This window comes from Ranitomeya variabilis, chromosome 5, assembly GCF_051348905.1.
Source record: "Ranitomeya variabilis isolate aRanVar5 chromosome 5, aRanVar5.hap1, whole genome shotgun sequence".
NCBI lineage: Eukaryota > Metazoa > Chordata > Amphibia > Anura > Dendrobatidae > Ranitomeya > Ranitomeya variabilis.
Genome location: NC_135236.1, coordinates 261795830 through 261817441, shown reverse-complemented (window position 1 = coordinate 261817441; position 21612 = coordinate 261795830). Strand labels below are relative to the sequence as shown.

The following is a 21612-nucleotide window of genomic DNA, read 5'->3' as shown; positions in this document are numbered from 1 at the left end:
AAAGTCTCATGGATTCCAGTACCACCTTTATGCTGATGACACTCAGATCTACCTTTCTGGCCCAGACGTCACCGCTCTGCTGTCCAGAATCCCGGAGTTTCTATCAGCCATATCCTACTTCTTCTCCTCTCGCTTCCTCAAACTCAATGTGGACAAATCTGAACTCATCATCTTTCCTCCATCTCATAGATCTTCCTTTCCTGACCTATCTATCGCAATTAAGTACATCACGCTTTCCCCTGTACCGGAAGTCCTCTGCGTCAGAGTAACCCTTGACTCCGCCCTGTCCTTCAAACTGCACATCCAAGCTCTTTCCACCTCCTGTCGCCTCCAGCTCAAAAACATCCCCAGAAACCGTCCTTTCCTCAACTGTCAATCTACTAAAATGCTTGTGCATGCCCTCATCATCTCTCGCCTTGACTGCTGCAACATCCTTTTCTGTGGCCTCCCTGCTAACACCCTTGCACCTCTCCAGTCCATCCTTAACTTTGCTGCCCAACTAATTAATCTCTCTCCTCCCTACTCCTCCGCTTCCCCCCTCAGCAGATCTCTTCAGTGGCACCCATTCCCTCAGTGTATCCAGTTCAAATTACTAATACTGACCTACAAAGCCATCCATAACCTGTCTCCTCCATATATCTCTGAACTAATCTCCCGATATCTTCCCTCTCATAATCTCCGGTCTTCCCAAGACCTCCTTCTCTCCTCCACACTTATTCGCTCCTCACCCAACCACCCCCAAGACTTCTCCCGAATAGCCCCCATCCTCTGGAATTCTTTGCCCCAACACGTCCGACTATGAACCACATTCGGATCCTTCAGATGGAACCTGAAAACCCACCGCTTCAGGAAAGCCTACAGCCTGCACTGACCCCGCTGCCTCCTCACCACTACCGGAGCTACCGCCTCACCAACACCGGAGCTCCTGCAACCCTCAACCTATTGTCTCCTTCCCCACCATCCTGTAGAATGTAAGCCCGCAAGGGCAGGGTCCTCACCCCTCTGTTTCAGTCTGTAATTGTTAGTTTGCTTACTGTAAGTTATATCTGTAATTTGTATGTAACCCCTTCTCATGTACAGCACCATGGAATCAATGGTGCTATATAAATAAATAATAATGTTCTTGGAAGAAGGAAGGATCCAAGTGATCTAACTTTCAGGTTACTATTCTAACTTCCAATGCCAGCCAAACTCTGAAGCATAAAACAATGCTTCTAGTAGGCCATTTAAGATGGCTAACAACGGACAATGGTACTATCAAACGCAGCTTTAAATATGCATAAAAAATGTACAGCAAAAATGCACCGTGTGAACATAGCCAAAACTCATTTCTGTACACTTAGAACAACAAAGTTTGATTTATCTATTTATATCTTAATATACCATAAGCACCAACCGATCACTGCAGATATAAGACCAATATATGCAGTTCACTGATACATACAGTCCACAATAAAGAAAAAAAATGCTATCGCACAGCCGCTATACGCCAGACCCTTTTTGCTCCAGAGGCATAAAATCGCACCGTCTATACCTTTTGTCAAATGAACCAAAAACCGCTGCAAAGGTTCCACCTTGGTGCTGCTTTTGAAAAAAACAATTTCACTGTAACGTATAAGAAGAAAATAAAAGCGCACTCACCAGTTTCGAACTATCAGGGCGGTTTATTCACATGTAATCATGCGGTGCAGGGAGGGTTTGTGAATACAAAGAGGATATCCTCTTTGTATTCACAAACCCTCCCTGCACCGCATGATTACATGTGAATAAACCGCCCTGATAGTTCGAAACTGGTGAGTGCGCTTTTATTTTCTTCTTATACGTTTCACTGATACATACTGTTGATTTGTATATTGCGCTAGTACATCCTAGGGGACTGACCGATTAATGGGGGCGCCAATACGTGCATAGGGTGCACACCTAGCGGGCAGGCAGGGAAAAGGTTCCGAACAGGGCTTAATTAGGGATATTTTATTACAGGTCCCCTTCTATATTTTCTGCCTGTTTAATTAACATTGATGCCCTTTTTTACTGTTTATGATTGTGACTTCCCATCTTACTGTATTCGTATTATGCACTTTATTGGGATCTGTATGATCCCACGAGGGTTGTCTATTTAAATGTATTAAGTTTTACTTCTTAGGTGATTCGGGGCATCAAATCTCTAATACCCGAAACCTGAAAGCCTATAGGTAATAGCCAAATGAACTGAATGCCTATAGGTAATAGCTATTACCTATAGGCTTTCAGGTTTATCAGTAGTCCATCACCATTTGAAAATTGTACATTCGCATCTAGTATCACAGGCACTTGTATGCTATTTCGGGTATTAGAGATTTGATGCCCCGAATCACCTAAGCGCGGTACCATTTCCAGTTTTATCTATTTAGTCCTTTCAGAAGTGGCACATGTTCTGAGGTACCAGCAGCTGGGTGATTATACCGGTTAGTCCCACAGGTTCAGTGGGCAGCAGTGTTGAGCGCCAGCGGTATTGTTTTCAAGTTTTACTTCTTATATTTACATGGGGTATTTTTTTCAATGTATACTCTTAAATAGAGGGGTATTTTCTGGCATGCAATCAATAGTTTACACCCTACTATTTCATTACCTGAAGACAAAAATTTGCCCACTTTCCACCTAGTGACATGCCTTTTTTAAGGTTAGTTTCTACTACTGAGCAACCTTTGCCCAAATCATGTAGAAGTAAAAACATCCCCCTTTGGTCTACTTGGATTTGCAGAAACAAATGCTGATATTCAGCTGCATATCCCCAAAAAGCACCCAAAAGCTAGCTGACAATCATTATGAAAAAGCAAAGATGTCTGTAATGTGTCCATGTAAATGGATAAACATCACAACGACTACCATACATTCAATGTTCTGACATAGATCTGAAGAAAGCAATCACAGCAGTAAACTGTAAAAAAATAAAACAAAGCCTATTTTTCGAACTATAAGATGCACTAGACCATAAGACGCACCAGACCATAAGACGTACACCAAATTTTCAGAAGGAAAATAGGGGGGAAAAATAATATGTGTCTGTCTTGCAGTCCGAATTCAGCATACCGGGGTGATACAAGACCGTGATACAAGAAGACAAGACTTTTTTCTGACTAGTTGTCACATTACCATCACCCCTCTTACCTTGCCCTGTGCCACCAACTCTCTCTGGGCAGCGGAGGCAGATTTCACCAGGGCACTTGTGGCAGCTGCGATTGACTTTGCAGCTTCTAGGATTTGTTCCTCAAAGTCGAGGGTCTCATCTGCCTGCTAAAATACAAAAGAGGAGGGATTACAATGAGGATAAGAAAATGTCATAAAATGGCAATGAAAAAGAAGGTGGCCATCCTGCGGTAGCTGTCTAGAACCCAGCGCAGCCCTGGAGCACACGCAGGACACTGTAGCAATATGTTTGATATATAGTTGAATGAATTAACAACCTAATATATCAAACATATCAGACAGAGGCTGCAGGAGAGGGTTCTTGGACCGATTCCACTGACAGAAGGGGACATGGGATGTGGCTCTCCGTCAGGAAAATCCTCTAATTCTGAGTTAATTTTACAACAGACACTGTTGTGGTTAATCCACACATTTGTTAGTAAAACGGAGCCCTACTTTCTATGTGAATTGGCAGCTGAAGAGGGCTCAGCCGTGTGTGATGTAACGGCCGGCACATGGAGAAGAAACTTCACGACAGGTACAGATGAGATGGCAGAGGTTGTATGGACGCTTGGTTGACATAGGCATCAATTAATACTTACTCTAGGCTTGGCTCTTGGTTTGAGCTGTTCCAATTTTTTAGCTGCTGCTTCAATAGAAGCGGCAGCCCCAAGCAGTTCTGTCTCCGCAATGACTGTGGGATCTTCAGGATCAACCCATTCTGAACCTGGAATCACAATAAGATGGGGAAGGTGATAGGGGACACTAGTCTATATAGTGTGACACAGGAAAAAGGGCGAGACATTAAACATCAGGCATTGCTGGTCCATAAGAGTGGGAGAAAAAAAAACCCGTTGAAAAGACACTGCATGAAAAATACATAGAACTGGTACTCATTGTTTTCCTAAACAAGAACTTTAAAGGGGTTGTCTGGCTTAAGGCTTCAAGTCTGAAGTCACTCTGTGTGACTGCAGACTTGTGAATCCTCACATCGTGCGCACTGCGGGCTGTGAGGATACTCTGGTGCTAGCGTTCAGGTCATCGCAAATATACGATTTGAATACTTTCGGACACAATCCCACTAGACGTGTCCAGTCTCTCTCAATGAACTTGCATTGAATGACACTGCGCTCATCTAATCAGCACTTGACTGAATGTTTGCAAATCGCATACTTGTGGTCACTTGCCTGCTGCTCCCGGCAAATTCTCACTGCGCGCAGTGAGCGCAATGAGAGGATTCCCAAGTCTGCAGTCACAGAGTGGCTGCAGACTTATAGCCTTAGGCCAGACAACCCCTATAAAAAAAAGAGGGTTCTGCAAACAGCCATTCATTAGATTAGTCATTCGCTTACAATGCTGTGTCAGTATGTAGCAGGAAAATCTCAAAAAGTTGATATAATGAGCACCTCTTGGTTCAGTGGAAAACCCAAAAAGTGACAGTGGATGAAACTTTACTTCAGGACAGATTAATAGCAAATCAGATATTTTTTTATAAGGGTTTGTTCACAAGTTCAGTATTTGCAGTGTTTTTTCAATGTGTTTATTCGTAAAAAAATAAAAATAAATAAATAATAAGACATTTTACAGTACCAGCAAAAATGTATGTGATTTCAGAAATGTCATGCAGATGATGCTTTTTTTCCCTTGCGCATTTCAATCAATGCCTTTTTTTCAAATGTCAATTCTTTCAGCGTTTTTCATCCATTGAAATGAATGGAAAAAACCACAAGTAAAATTGCATAAAGAAAACCGCATTGAAAATAAGCTGCGTCTTTCCTGCCAAGAGCTATGTTTCAAGTGTAGAAAAATCTGCAGCAAATACTCAATGTGTGTACATATCCTAAGTATTACGGGGCGCAAACTTTAGTTCCATTTCAGAAGAAGCAGCTCAAATTTGGGAAGATGTTATTCTTCTCTGGTACCAACAGTGAGGGGGCAAACTATTCTACACAATATCTCTACAGCATATTTTTCTCAGGTCTGACAATCAATTTGTCTGTTATCTCGTATGTTGTATTGCAATAATGATCACAAAAGTACAATGGGAAAAAAGATTTGCCTACTTTATTTTCTTTAATTTGCCAAAAACGTGGTCAATATTTTTCCTGAAAATCCAAATGTTCAGCACAGCATTGATAAGCAAGTCAGAATACAGAATACTGGTAATAAGGGGAACCTGTCAATATGCTAAAAACGCTATAAACCAGCAGACATGGTGTTCATCTGCAGGTTAATAGCATTATTAACCCGCCCGGCGCATGCATTTAGCAGAACACTGCAGGGAGAAAATGGACTTTTTTTCCCCCCTGCAGGGTTCTTGTGTTCGATATGAGGGCAGCGCCAGCATGGGCTCAGTCACCGTTCTGTATAGGCAGCTGTAACCGCGCATCCCGCACTTACTGATACTGTCCCTGCATTGGGGCTGGATATCAGTCAGGGCCTGGGGGGTGGTTACAGCTGCAGAGCAGTGACTACACTAGCATCGGTGCCGCCCCCGTGACTGAAAATGGAAAGATGCCGGGGGAATAAAGTTAATTTTCTCCCCACAGCGTTCGGCCACATGCAGGTGCTGGGCAGGTTAACAACACTGTTAACCTGCAGATTAACCCCATATCTGATGACAGGTTCCGTTCCCTTTAAACAGCCAGGTGTATTATACAGCCCAGCTAAAAGGAGGCTTAGAGGGGTTATTCAGGATATATTTTGTTTATCCAAAAAGTTGGTCTACAAACTTGCATGCATTTGGGATTTTGGATTTCAAATGTTTTGACACCAGATTATTTCTCTCACCCCCACTTACATATGCATATAATTTGAGAGGATTGTGAAAAATACTTGCATTCCAAGTAAAAAAAAAATAAATTGATGCATCTTATCTAAAAATAAAACAAAAACTAGGCACTACACCTTTCTTGTTAGCCCTCCTAGAAATGTGTAACTAAAGTGATCACTGGGTTAAACTGATTACACAGCCTCAGATTGTGTATGGACATGCTGCCTTGACATTGTCCTAGAAGGGGATGGTAAGACCTACTAGCCAATTCAATCATACATTTGCAGGTGGAATAACAGAGGAATAGCACAACATAAAAATTTCAAAGAAAAGATGCTTAAAAAAGGTGTTATTTCAAGATGAGTACCCTAAACAAACAGGTCAGGAGATGCGAGAGGTCCTTACCCCCTTCATGACCTATGACGCATATATACGTCATAAGTCATGTCCCCGCACTCCACGCAGGCTCTGGTGCTAACTTCATCAGCTGACAAATGCCCCGGAGAGCTGCGGGCGGAATCGCGGTCCACCCGCAGATGTTAACATGTTAGGCTACTTTCACACTAGCGTTAACTGCATTACGTCGCAAATGCGTCGTTTTGCCGAAAAAACGCATCCTGCAAAAGTGCTTGCAGGATGCGTTTTTTCTGCATTGACTTACATTAGCGACGCATTTGCGACGCAATGACGCACGTCGCAACCGTCGTGCGACGGTTGCGCCGTGCTGTGGCGGACCGTCGGGAGCAAAAAACGTTACATGTAACGTTTTTTGCTCACGACGGTCCGCTTTTTCCGACCACGCATGCGCGGCCGGAACTCCACCCCCACCTCCCCGCACTTCCCCGCACCTCACAATGGGGCAACGGATGCGCTGGAAAAATGCATCCGCTGCCCCCGTTGTGCGGCGGAGACAACGCTAGCGTCGGGGACCTCGGCCCGACGCACGGCGATGGGCCGAGCCCGACGCTAGTGTGAAAGAAGCCTTAAATGCCATGGTCAATCTCGGACAGTGGCATTTAACATGCTTGCGCTGGAAGAGCGTCATAAACCCCATCCGTTGGCATCAATGTCACATGACTGTGGTTGTCATTGCCAGACTGCTATGAGTGTTGCCCTGTTGCAGGTGCTCACAGCAAATCAGCATTTTAGCTATGTGTAGCACAAGCCAATATGGTATCAATAAAAATGTCAGCTCGGAGCCAAAAAAATAAGCCCTCACACAGCCCCAGATCCCGAAAAATGGCGCCTTTTGTTTTTTCACCACTTAAATAAAACAGTGCTTATACATGTTTGGTATCTACAAACTCATAATGACCTGGAGAATCACAATGGCACGTCAAATTTAGTGAACATGGTAAAAAAAAAACTAAATTGTGGAATTGCACTTTTTTTTTGCAATTTTACGACGTTGATTTTTTTTCTCATTTTCCAGTAGACAATATGGTAAAACCAATGGTGCAGTTCAAAATTACAGCTCATTTTGCAAAAAAACAAGCCCTCACATGGCCATGCTGACAGAAAAATTAAAAAAGTTATGGCTCTGGGAAGACAGAGAACAAAAAAAGAGAAATTCAAAAACGGAAAACCCCAAGGTCGTTAAGGGGTTAAATTAAATCGGTGCTTGGAGATTAGCACAATTTTTGTGTTTTTGTTTGCAAGACTGGTTTTTGAGGATTGACCACAATAGAATTGAGATTTGGGGAGATTTGGGGAGTTTACAGGCCATGGACTAAAAATGTTAATGTTTGGATCACCATGTCACTTTGTTATCACTTTTGCTTTGAGACATGATGCTTCATCACACTCCTACAATCATTGTTCATCACCAAATCACTCCTGGATAGACGGGAGAAGCTGGCCTTGGAGGATGTATAGAGAACAGTGCCATGAATAAAGAATGGTATCAGTCAGAATTACAAGTCAACCCACACCGCGGGATGACAATAGTTTACTGTTGGGATGACACAGGAATCGTGGTAGCAGTAACATTTTCTTTTCCTGATACCGTATTCATTTTTCTAGATGTCCTTAACAGTTTGAAGTGTGATCATCAGAGAAAACAATTTTACCCCAGTCGTCTGCAGTCCAACCCCTGTACTTCCTGCAAAATGTCAGTCTCTCTGTTTTTACTGGAGATAAGTGGCTTATTTGCTTATTATATTGACACCACTACAGTCTCCAAAGGCCTTAGGGTACCGTCACACAGTGCCATTTTGATCGCTACGACGGTACGATTCGTGACGTTCTAGCGATATCGTTACGATATCGCTGTGTCTGACACGCAGCAGCGATCAGGGACCCTGCTGAGAATCGTACGTCGTAGCAGATCGTATGGAACTTTCTTTCGTCGCTTGATCACCCGCTGACATCGCTGGATCGTTGTGTGTGACGGGGATCCAGCAATGTGTTCGCTTGTAACCAGGGTAAACATCGGGTAACTAAGCGCAGGGCCGCGCTTAGTAACCCGATGTTTACCGTGGTTACCAGAGTAAACGTAAAAAAACCAAACAGTACATACTTACATTCCGGTGTCTGTCCTCCGGCGTCTCAGCTTCTCTGCACTGTGAGCGCCGGCCAGCCAGAAAGCGAGCACAGCGGTGACGTCTGACGTCACCGCTCTGCTTTCCGGCTGCTGTGCTTACACAGTGCAGAGAAGCTGAGATGCCGGGGGACAGACACCGGAATGTAAGTATGTACTGTTTGTTTTTTTTACGTTTACGCTGGTAACCAGGGTAAACATCGGGTTACTAAGCGCGGCCCTGCGCTTAGTAACCCGATGTTTACCCTGGTTACCCGGGGACTTCGGCATCGCTCCAGCGCCGTGATTGCAACGTGTGACCGCAGTCTACGACGCTGGAGCGATCATACGATGCTATGACGTCACGAATCGTGCCGTCGTAGCGATGCAAATGGTACTGTGTGACGGTACCCTTAGCCTCACTGTGTGTGCACATACAGACACCTGCCTGCTGCCATTCCTGAGCAAGCTCTGCACTTCTGTTGAACCGATCCCCAAGCTGAATCATCTGTAGCAAATGGTCCTGGCACTAGCTGGACTTTGTTGGCACTCTGAAGCCTTCTTCACTGCAGTTGAACCTCTCAAGATATTGATTTAATAAATGATTGATTTAGGGCAACCTTGCCTGCATCAATGACTTTGCCTGTGAAGTCCTTTTGATGCAAAGTAATAATTGCAGCACATTTCCTTTGGATGTACCCATGATGAGCAGAAAAAGACACCCATTCCCCTTTTAAAGCAACCTGTTTACTCTTAAAATTCAGCATGAGTGATATTAGCTGCCTTATCCTAGTTAAAACTTTCTCCTGAGCCAACAAGAAGATCCCTGAAACTGCAACTACTGTATATACTCCTGTATAAGCTGAGATTTTCAGCACATTTTTTTGTGCTGAAAATGCCTCCCTCTGCTTATACATGAGTAATTGTCCAGGGGAGGGGAAGGGGAAGCGGTGGTGCAGCGCAGGAGCCGGCTAACAGAAGACATCATGCTCACCCTCCTGGCACTGTCGTTGCATCTCTGTCCCAGCGTTGGCAGCTCTTCCTGTGCTGAGCAGTCATGTGGTACCACTCATTACGGTAATGAATATGCACGCGTCTCAACTCCCATAGGCGTGGAGCGCATATTCATTACCTCAATGAGCGGTACCATGTGGCCGCTCAGCACAGGAAGAAGCTGCCGCGCTGGGACAACGGAGAGGGGGTGTGAGCCATGCATACAACGATGGGACTGGGGGAAAGAGCCATGCGGGACCGGGGAAGCCTTGCATACAACAGGGGGAGCCACACATACCAGGACAGGACGGGCGGGAGCCACACATAGCAGGACACTACGGAAGAGCCAAACATACCAGGACATGATGGGGGGAGCTACACATAGCAGGACAGGACGGGGGAGCCACACATACCAGGACAAGACGGGGGAGCCACATACCAGGACAAAACGGGGGAGCCACATACCAGGACAAAACGGGGGAGCCACATACCAGGACAAAACGGGGGAGCCACATACCAGGACAAAACGGGGGGGAGCCACATACCAGGGCAGGACGAGGGAGCCACATACCAGGGAAAGACGAGGGAGCCACATACCTAGACAGGACGGGGAGCCACATACCAAGACAGGACGGGGAGCCACATACCAAGACAGGATGGGGGAGCCACATACCAGGACAGGATGGGGGAGCCAAATACCAGGACAGGACGGGGGAGCCACATACCAGGACAAAATGGGGGAGCCACATACCAGGACAGGACGAGGGAGCCACATACCAGGACAAAACGGGGGAGCCACATACCAGGGCAGGATGAGGGAGCCACATACCAGGGCAGAATGAGGGAGCCACATACCAGGGCAGAATGAGGGAGCCACATACCAGGACAAAACGGGGGAGCCATATACCAGGACAGGACGGGCGGGAGCCACACATAGCAGGACAGGACGGGGAAGCCAAACATACCAGGACAGGACGGGGGAAGCCACATACCAGGACAAGACGGGGGAGCCACATACAAGGACAAGACGGGGAGCCACACATACCAGGACAAGACGGGGGAGCCCCATACCAGGACAGGACGAGGAAGCCACTTACCAGGACAAAACGGGGGAGCCACATACCAGGGCAGGATGAGGGAGCCACATACCGGGACAAAACGGCGGAGCCATACACCAGGACAAGACAGGGGAGCCACATACCAGGACAGGATGAGGGAGCCACATACCAGGACAAAACGGGGGAGCCACATACTAGGACAGCGACGGGGAGCCACACATAGCAGGGCAGCGACGGGGGGAGCCACACATAGCAGAACAGGGATAAGGGAACAATGCATACCTGGATTATACTCGAGTCAATAAGCTTACCCAGTTTTCCGTGGTAAAATTAGGTGCCTCGGCTTATACTCGAGTATATACGATATTTGCAATTCATCTGATCATTCTTCATAAAAATCAAGATTTGCCATTACAAAAAATGAAGCAGCAAACATTGTGAAAACCAAACTGTCAGTCTCAAAACACTTGGCCACGACTGTAAATTAATTTGTACAGCGAGGTCTTACCTTTCATAGTTTCTGTTGTCTGTATCAGTTCGGTCACGGCTGATGCAATACGTTTTGAGAAGGCTGTGAGCTGATGCTTTCCTTCTGGAGTGGGTTTCTGCAATATCTAAATGCAGGAAAACCAGTGACTAAATCATATTTTGTATTAACTTTCGTTGTAGACCACCTCCATAAACTAAAGTACTCACATTTAGGACATGCTCCAGCATCTCCAGGTATCCTAGCGTGCATTCCGTGCCGTATTTTAGTGCTCGCTCCCTTGTTTCCTCACCTATGTCTGGATGATAAACGGCTTGCTGCAAAAACAATGCTCACTTGTAACTCGCAGACATTTAATCTGTACATATTTACATCACACATTGTATCTCCACGTATACATAACTCACCTTGCAGGCTGTCAACATTTCAGAAACTGCTTTGCGGCTCAAGTTAGCAGTAGCAATGACATCTTCCTGTCTGCAAGAATTCCCAGCCGCTACTGCTTTGGCTGTTGCCACAGTAATTCCTTTGCTCATGCGGATTGATTCTTCTGGGGTAGTGTTTTTTTCAGGTATATCTTTAGACTGGAAGACCTGGGAAATATTATTTACATTAATTGTTTGTTTTTTTGTTTTAAAAGTGATAGTCCTTGCTCCCAATGCCTCCCTCAGTTCAATGGTGTTGTCCACAGGAAGGGTTAAAATCAATGGATTTCTTTCAAGATATTTAAAACCAAACCAAAATGGGCAGTAGTGTAAAACATTAAAATTAGATTGGGAATGAGTGAACGACACGTTTTTGATCCAGTACTTGGATCTTTGTCCATTTCTTGTCCGGATGGCTATGGTTCTACGATTAAATGTAATGATTTTTGGGCATTCGGTTATTAAACAAACCTGGTGTTTAGATATCAAAACTTGTTTGCATAAAAGATTACATTCAAAACATTTTAAAATTCACATGGTTACATAGAGCAGGATTCCCATCACTGCCACAACATCCAGTGGTGATAGAGAAATACAGAACTCAAAAGCTTACAGATTCCCCAGGCTTCTGCATGTGTAGATATGTATATATGTGTGTGTATATATACAAACACACACATTCAGTGGGAATGGAAAGTATACAGACCCCATTAAGTTTTTCACTCTTTTATTGCAGCCATTTGGTAAATTCAAAAAAGTTCATTTTTTTCTCATTAATGTACACGCTGCACATGAGTCTTCTTGGGAATGATGCAACAAGTTTTTCACACCTGGATTTGGGGATCCTCTGCCATTCTTCCTTGCAGATCTTCTCCAGTTCCGTCAGGTTGGATGGTGAACGTTGGTGGACAACTATTTCCCTAAAGATACCACTATTGAATACATCTCTTCTTTTTGACATATGCTCCTTCTTAATATGAATCAGGACCGAAACGTACGTTGGGGCAGACTCGCCCCCTCTGGATTCTGGCTATAAACTGCACAGCCTGCATAAGTAATGGTCACTGTTTGGGTTGATATGGCTAGTAATGTAGCCTCTAGTGGCAGAGAGACTTGTATACAATGGTAGAACAATAGAATAATTTCCCTAAGCAGCCTTGACATTGTCTGCTGAATCAATTGCTGTGACATTATGGCCAGTGATTTAAATGAACAATTATCAGCAGCATTATATGTAATTGTTTGCTAAATATAGCCATATCCATGAGATGTGTGTTCTAAGTGTTTACAGCTGACATATATTTGTTTGTTATACAATTTTATATTCCTTCCCCCCACACCAGTTGTTATGCTTTTAATAATAAAGTACAGACTATTTACTATTTTGGACTAGTACATCGTTGTTTTTCCTTGTTTGTTTGTCTATGAATCATAATATGTAACTCCTCCTGACAAAGATCCAAGCACTGGATTGAAAACACATCCATTCATTCATTCACTCTTAATTTTCATGCTATAGTCTACAGTCCTTTGTTTTGGTTTTAAATTTCCTGAAACAAATCCAGCGGTTTTAACCTTCCTAAGTAGGGATGAGCGGACCCATGGAAGCTCGGGTTCGAGCGAAGTTTACTCCCAAGTTCGTTTACCAAAACTGTACCCGAAAAGTAAATTTCCCAAATATCTGCACGTAGGACATTTGGAATGAAGGGCGGACTGCTTGATTTTCTATCTTTTGTACCGTATCTTGTAATGCATAAAAGAGCATCACATCTCACATCAATTTTAAAAATCACAATAATCATTATTACAATATCTACACATTGAAAAAAACCCACAAAATTTGATGTGGCATAAGAAAAACATATCTAGGAAAATTGCACCAGAAATCCATTAGTGCACAAAAGTTACAAAACTTATTAGTATTTCATTATCCCTCCTGGCTCGGATCAAATGGTCCATGATTTAACAAAGTAAACTTAGATCTAATGGAATGATGAAAACCAGCAATAGCAATCATGGCTTGATAAATGCTTCTTATTTATTAGAAACTCAATAAATACTTGGAATAACTATGCAAAAGTTAAAAATATTGATTTCTAACTTTTGGATGTTTCTTTCGAAGTTGTTTTTATTGATTCATAATAAAGACGATGCATTTATGAAGGCATGATTGCTACAGCTGGTTCTCATCATTCCTATCATAAAAATAACCATGAGCTGGACACTACCCCCGATATGGGATGATGCTTGACACTTTCTTCTGGGTAACGGTTTTGCTCTGCCTAACGCTTTGTACCACAGATATTAATGTTAACTTGGCCTTTTTATCTTGCTGGCCCTGCATCCACTCGGAATAGTATAAAGTCATCGGTATTGATTATTGTTGTGACTTTGGTGCATATTTATACTGATTCATTTCTGATTAATCTTCTTCAGTTTTTATTTCTGTAGCAATCAAGTAATTTTCTTGTTCCACATCAATATTTTTAATATTATACATTTTAAGTAACTATTTAACAATATTGCCATTTTGATATTGAAGTGGAATTCGACTCCATTGATAGGTGCTTTGTGTATTGGGAGTTACCCAGTTGAGTATATGCCCCTAGCTGGTTTACTTATGGTCCATAAGTATTGACAGACAGGATAAGAAAACTTTTGCAAAAACAATATTTTGTTTTGTTTTTTTCCCCACAACGATAAAGGTCACAAATAAGACCAATCGGTAGTAACATTTATGAACATGAAATTTGACATGTGATGTAGTGTAGCATTATTCTAGAAAAATAAAAGCAATAATTAACCCCTTAACGACCAGAGGCAGTTTTGTTTTTGCATTTTCGCTTTTTGCTCCCCTTCATCCCAGAGCCACAACTTTTTTTTATTTTTTGGTCAAAACGGCCAAGCAAGGGCTTGTTTTTTGCAAGACGAGTTGTACTTTTGAACGACACCATTGGTTCCAACATATTGTGCACTGGAAAACGGGAACAAAATTCCAAGTCTGGTGAAATTGCAAAAAAAAAAAAAAGCGCAATCCCACAATTTTTTTTTTTTCTTTTTTACTATGTTCACCAAATACTGACTGATAATTAAACATATATTGTTTAATATGACTAATATGACTGATAATAAACAAATACTGACCTGTAATTATTATTCTCCAGGTCATTACTAGTGATGAGCGAATATACTCGATACTCGAGATTTCTCAAGCATGCTCGGGGGTCCTCCGAGCATTTTTTAGTGCTCGGAGTTTTAGTTTTTAGCGCCGCAGCTGATTTACATCTGATAGCCAGCATAAATACATGTGGGGGTTCCCTAGCAACCAGGCAACCCCCACATGTACTTATGCTGGCTAACAGATGTAAATCATTCAGCTGCGGCGCTAAAAACTAAAACTCCGAGCACTAAAAAAAAATACTAGGAGGACCCCCAAGCATGCTCGAGAAATCTCGAGTAACGAGTATATTCGCTCATCACTAGTCATTACGAGTTCATAGACACCAAACATGTCTAGGTTCTTTTGATTTAAGTAGTGAAAAAAAACCTCCAAAATTTGTATAAAGAAAAAAAAAAATGGCACCATTTTCTAATACCCATAGCGTCTACATTTTTTGTGATCTGGGGTCGTGTGAGGGCTTATTTTTTTTGTGCCGAGCTGCCGTTTTTAACTATACCATTTTGATGCAGATATAATCTTTTGATCGCCCGTTACTGCATTTTAATGCAATGTTGCAGTGACCAAAAAAAACGTAATTCTAGCGTTTTTACTTTTTTCTCGTTGTGCCATTTAGCGATCAGGTTAACTCTTTTCTTATATTGATAGATCGGGCGATTCTGAATGCGGCGATACCAAATATGTGTATATGTGATTTTTTTATTGTTTTATTTTGAATGGGGTGAAAGGAGGGTGATTTAAACATTGTTTTATTTTTTTTAATATTTTTTAAAACTTTTTATTTTTTATTTTTTTTACTTTTTGCATGCTTCAATAGTATCCATGGGAGACTAGAAGCTGCAGTACTTTGATTGGCTCTGCTACATACAGGTGATGATCAGATCGCCTATATGTAACAGAAATGCTCACTTGCTATGAGCGCCGACCAGTGGGGGAGTCTGACATCGGCGTACTATTACGCCAGATTTCAGAAAGGGGTTAAAAACATTGCAATTCTGGCAAGTCTCCCAGACATGAGAGTCCACACTGTAATCAGTGCAAGCAGCGTCATGCATTTATAAGCACTGGACTGAAGCCATAGTTCCATCACCGTATGTGCATCCTGTCTGGGCATTATAAGGCTCAACAATAAACCATGTTTTGCTCACAGTTAGCTCTTGCTTGATGTGCTCAATTGTAGCTTCCAAAGCCCTTGTACCACGTGTAGCTTCATCTTCCACGGCTTTCACAGTCTTCAGCAGGGAGGTAACATTAGTCACCATAACCTGAGAAAAGGCAAAAAGTAATTATAGACTTGTTAGAGAAAGACTCTTCTGTCTTGTATTAATTGCACTCACTAAAAAAACAAGTTTTTATTTCAAGGATGACAGACATTTAGTCTAATGTGTGCTACAAAGAAAACTAAACCTTAAAAATGAAATTGCTACCAATTTAAGAAATGTGATTTAATTACCATACTCCATATTTTGTACCATATTAAACAACTTACTATAAAGACACCCCCTTGGCTTAGACAGCAGAAAACAGGGAAATCATATTTCCTACAAATTACATCACCAAAGAAGTTTCAAAGAAGTGGAGGGATCAACATCACACATTTTAAAGGGGTTGTCCACTACTTGGGCAACCCCTTCTCATTTCTCATGTTCGGCCCAGTTAAAATAACACCACCTATACTCGCCTTTGGTGCCAGAGCTGTTCCAGCGGTGTCGGCACTCTCATTCCTGGGGCTGGCGTTAGGTTGTTACGTCACATGAGCCCAGCGCCCAGTCAGTGCTGGCGTCACTGTTCCCGCCTTCGGACATATTGAACATCAACAGGAAGTGAGAGCTGCGGCTGCTTCCTCTTGAAGTTCGATTTGTCAGAAGGCGGGAACAGTAAGCCAGCACTGACACGGCGCTGGGCTCATGTGACGTAACAACCTAACGCCAGCCCCAGGAATGAGAGTGCCGACACCGCTGGAACAGCTCTGGCACCAAAGGCGAGTATAGGTGGTGTTATTTTAACTGGGCCGAACATGAGAAATGAGAAGGGGTTGCCCAAGTAGTGGACAACCCATTTAATGCATTAGGGTATAATAGGGAGGTCATAGATTTCAGTTTAGTGTTTCTCTGCAGCATGTCTATTATACATCCACAGATTTACAGCATGCACATTATGTACACTCTCTACAGCATGCACAGTACATGCACACTCCGCTCTCCCTCGCTCACACATACACCCCACTTTGCTACATACATTACACTGCCAGCTCCACCACATACACACACTGTATACATTAACACATTTTATAGTTCCTTTCAGGCAGATGACTGATCACAACCTGAAAGGTCCTTCAGTTACTCAGGACGGGCAGCATCTATTCAGGTCCTGGTAGCTTTCTCTCATGCCCTGCACCCATCCAATAGATCAGTGTCGGGCAGGAGGAGAGACAGCGCAATTTCTCTTAGGTCATCGGGAAGGTCAACGATTTCTTCAATCATAGGAAGCTGCTTCCATATTATACGATGCACATCTTATAAAATACAGTAGTTTCCATATGTCTACTCTAGGGAAGAATTCATTTTTTAACTTTAAATGTTAGGATTCCGAGAAGGGTCTGATAACTCACAGGTTTCTGCCATGGAGTCTAGATAAATCTAAGTTTTAGGGCAGCACAATGTCTCAGTGGTTTGTACTGTGCCCATGCAGCTCTGGGGTCCTGGGTTCATATCCCACCAAGGACAACATCTGCATGGGTGCTCCAGTTTCCTCCCACACTCCAAATAAATATGAATAGGGAATGTAGATTGTGAGCCTTATAAACTTGTGGTCAGGTCTGGTTTTCTCTCTAATCTATAGTATATCTGGTAAGTAGTTGTATGACGTTTGTAAAACGTTAACGAGACCATCTAGACTTGGTGTACAGCTCGGCCATTGACCTCTTATATGAGTAAGATTATCATCTAGTCATTACCTTTGCAGCACTCTTTAACTGATACATGGATGGATCGTCAGCAGCTTTACCAGCTGCACCTTTTGTGGCTCCGATCAGATCTCCAAGAGCCTTTGCTACATCCTTGATGGCATTGATTAGTACCACCTAAATTGGATGGAAGCAAATGAATCATTTCAAATGATTGAAAACTTGCAAAGAATCAATTCTGCGGTGTTTAATTCATGCTATTAATGCTTATGGTGCCACAGGAAGCAGCAATACATCAGAGCGGAAAGCTGCCTAACATACCATATATCCAACACCCTTTACATCAAGATGAATCTTTCATCATGAGGCATTTTCCAGCTATCTGAAATGATACAACCTTCACAAACCCAACTAAAATTTCTGCTCTGATTGAAAGTTCATCTCTGATAGGAAAATACAATAAAGCAGAGGAATCATTACTTCCTGAAAGGCATAAAACAATACACTTGCTGCAGTGCTAATGTGGAGCGGCACCAAGGTTAGAGGGATTAGGAAACCTTTTTTACCAATCACAGTTAAGGCCCCCAAACACATTGGATTAAGTTGGCCATCTAATGAGCATGAGGCTTCATCAACACCCCCAGACAGGTTATGTTGGGGGAAGGAGATGTGTAGTCAGAATTCAAGCGCCAACCATTTTATTTCTGCAGAAGATAGGCTGCTGTCAGAAAGTATTCTCAGACCTTTTAGTCAGTTGTTTCTATGGTTACAGATGTACAATTCTAAGTATTTTATAACATTTTACACTTTTATTGACAAATTATCAAGTTTCTGCAGTAATTAAATATCTAGAGTGTTGAACTTATTTGTCAAGACTTCTGTAATTCACCCTGGCTGCTGGATATCAGCGTCTGGGCCACATCCTGACTGATGACAACCATTCTTGTATGATTAGTGTTTGGAGCTCACAGTTTCTATTTGTCCACCAGAATTTCACAGGGGGCGGGAGCAGCGGGTCACAGGGGGCGGGAGCAGCGGGTCACAGGGGGCGGGAGCAGCCGGTCACAGGGGGCGGGAGCAGCCGGTCACAGGGGGCGGGAGCAGCCGGTCACAGGGGGCGGGAGCAGCCGGTCACAGGGGGCGGGAGCAGCCGGTCACAGGAGGCGGGAGCAGCCGGTCACAGGAGGCGGGAGCAGCCGGTCACAGGAGGCGGGAGCAGCCGGTCACAGGAGGCAAGAGCCGGCTGCTGCGGCTAAAGCCTGTGTCCGCTGCTAAAGAGAAATGAATAGTCACTGCGCTTGCAATGAATATTCATTTGTCTATAATTGCGGGCACTGTGGTTGCAGCTGTCGGCATCCTGCAGTGGCAGGGTAATCACGTGTGACTGCTACTTAAGGGAATATTCACTGCTCTCCACTCCCATGGGCGTGGAATGCAATGAATGTTCATTCCTTTAGTAGCGGCACACGTGAAAGCCCAGCAGCTGTAGCTGACACTGTGTGCGCTACTAAATAGCAGTGAATGAGGATGCCATGCATACTAGGATAGGGACGAGGAGCCGTGCATAACAGGATAGGGATGAGGAGCCATGCATACAAGGATAGGGACGAGGAGCCATGCATACCAGGATAGGGATGAAGAGGCTATGCCTAAAGGATAGGGATGAGGAGCTGTGCAGACCAAGATGGGGATGATGGGCTATGCAGACCAAGATGCGGATGAGGAGTCATGCATACCAGGATACGGATAAGGAGCCATGCATACCAGGATAGGGATGAGGGGACACAATGCATACCCGGCTTATACTCGAGTCAATACGTTTTCCCATTTTTTGGTGGTAAAATTAGGTGCCTTGGCTTATACTCGAGTATATACGGTAACTATCACTTTTGCCTTGTGACACGTCTCCATCATGCTGGAAAAAGCATTGTTCATCATCCAATTTTTCTTGGACCATTGGAGAAGTTGGAGGTTGATAAGATACCATTTCTTATTCATGGCAATGTTCAGTAATCAGAAGTAACACCACATGTGAATGGTCTCAGGATCAGTATGCTTTACAGTTGGCATGACAAAAGACTCATTGTAGTGCTCACCGTATCTTCTCTGGACAATCATTATCCCAGATGTTTTAAACAGCCTGAAGGGGGCTTCATCACAGAAAATGTTTAATATTGAGCCTTTGCATACACTTGATGTATTTGTCAATAAAGGTATAAAAATGTATGAAATATTTAGAACTGTACTTCACTAACCAAAGATACATCTGACTAAAAAATCTCAAAACACCAAAATTACTGAAAAATAAAATTGTCTCAAAACTTTTGGCGATTATAGTAAATGATTCTCTCTTGATAAATATAACTTTTTAGACACTTTTGCATCAGATGGGTTTATCTAGTGTTGGTGCAAGTGGGTATAGGTAGTAAAGACACAAGAAAGCTTTTTTTATTACACAGCAAAAAACAATATTCCCTCATGTCCCTACAGACACTTGTGACTTTCTAAACATACAGTTCATTACCAAGCTTGGAAAAGACATGTGTGCTCGGTAAGCATCACCAGTATCAGTGGGGTTACAAAAGAATATGGCTTTTACTCCTTAACGCCTTCACACAGTGGTCAGTTTTTGTTTTTGTGTCTCAGTTTTTTCCTCCCCTTCTTCCCAGAGGCATAACTCTTATTTTTCTGTCCACATAGACATATGAGAGCTTTTACCACACAATGTAGTGAACAGCAAGAAAAAAAATTCCAAGTGCGGTAAAACTGTAAAAAAATAAATAAATTGGGGAACTGTAAAAAAATAAATAAATTGGGGAATTCTTTTACAGAATATATATGAGTAACTTGGTAAAAAATGACTTTGCAATAGGGTTCTCCCAACACGTTCAGTTTTTTTTAATTATTATTATTTTAGCGGAGGGGAAATTAAAAAAAATCAGAAGTTTGAAAAAAAAAAAAAAAAAGTTTAAGGAGTTGTATGGTCATCAGCGAGCTGCAATCACGTCATGGGTGCGCCGAAGTGCGTAGAGAATGATGCACACACATGCCGGCACGTGTTACTTGCCAGTGTCAGAGATTGACAGCGGCATTTAAAGGGAACCTGTCACCTGAATTTGGTGGGACCTTTTTTTCGGTCCGATGGGCGGTGTTTTCGGATGTTTTATTCACCCCTTCCTTTCCCGCTGGCCGCAATATTGCCTTGAAGTTGATTCGCTTTCCTCCGTAGAACACGCCTGCACAAGGCAATCTTGCCTTGCTCACGCGCAGTATGCTTTGCCCAACTGCGGGCAAAGCCGAAAAGCATTAGTGCGCATGCGCTGGCGCACTATGTCCCGGAAGTATTTCGCTGTGTTCCGGGACATAGTGCGCCGGCGCATGCGCACTAATGCTTTTCGGCTTTGCCCGCAGTTGGGCAAAGCATATTGCGCAAGGCAAGATTGCCTTGTGCAGGAGTGTTCTACGGAGGAAAGCGAATCAACTTCAATGCAATATTGCGGCCAGCGGGAAAGGAAGGGGTGAATAAAACATCCGAAAACACCGCCCATCGGACCGAAAAAAGGTCCCGCCAAATTCAGGTGACAGGTTCCCTTTAACAGGTCAGCAATCGCAGATGGAGCACCACTCCACCTGTGATTGTTAGCAGCAGGTCCTGACTGTGACACACAGCAATCACCTGGTAGGTAGCGCATTGCGTGAGCTCCCTCCATACAACCACTTCAGACTTGGGGCATACATGTACGGTGGATGGTGTGAGAGGGGTTAAGGACAACTTATTATTCTTTCAGTTTTCTTCGCTTTCTTCCAAGAGCTAGAAATTATTTTCCATCTACATAAATAATTGGCTGTTTGTTTTTTTATTTGCGGGAAGAACTGTAGTTTTCATTAATACTATTCACTTTACCATATAAAAAAAAATTCCTTTTGGGGGGGGGGGGGGGGGTGAAGGGTTGTTTTTTTTCTTATGCCATATGGTGAAGGTTGTTTTTACAGCCTTCTTTGTGGGGTAAATCACCTGGCAAAATTATTTGCCAGGTCAGTAAAATTACAACGATACCAGATTTGTGTATATATTTAATTGTTTCACAAATAATAATTTTAAAAAAAGGC

General features: G+C 43.2%; 1 protein-coding gene across 2 annotated transcripts in view; it reads right to left on the bottom strand.

The window, feature by feature from the left end:
- The window catches only part of TLN2 (talin 2), a 248215-nt gene that overhangs the window by 5809 nt on the left and 220794 nt on the right, over nucleotides 1-21612 (bottom strand). For both annotated transcript variants that reach the window (XM_077264168.1, XM_077264170.1), the window contains 7 exons: nucleotides 17554-17679; nucleotides 15746-15862; nucleotides 11402-11587; nucleotides 11204-11311; nucleotides 11016-11121; nucleotides 3768-3892; nucleotides 3148-3273 (listed from right to left, as the gene is read on the bottom strand). In XM_077264168.1, the coding sequence (XP_077120283.1) occupies nucleotides 3148-3273; nucleotides 3768-3892; nucleotides 11016-11121; nucleotides 11204-11311; nucleotides 11402-11587; nucleotides 15746-15862; nucleotides 17554-17679 (894 nt within the window). The remainder of the gene's footprint in view (nucleotides 1-3147; nucleotides 3274-3767; nucleotides 3893-11015; nucleotides 11122-11203; nucleotides 11312-11401; nucleotides 11588-15745; nucleotides 15863-17553; nucleotides 17680-21612) is intronic.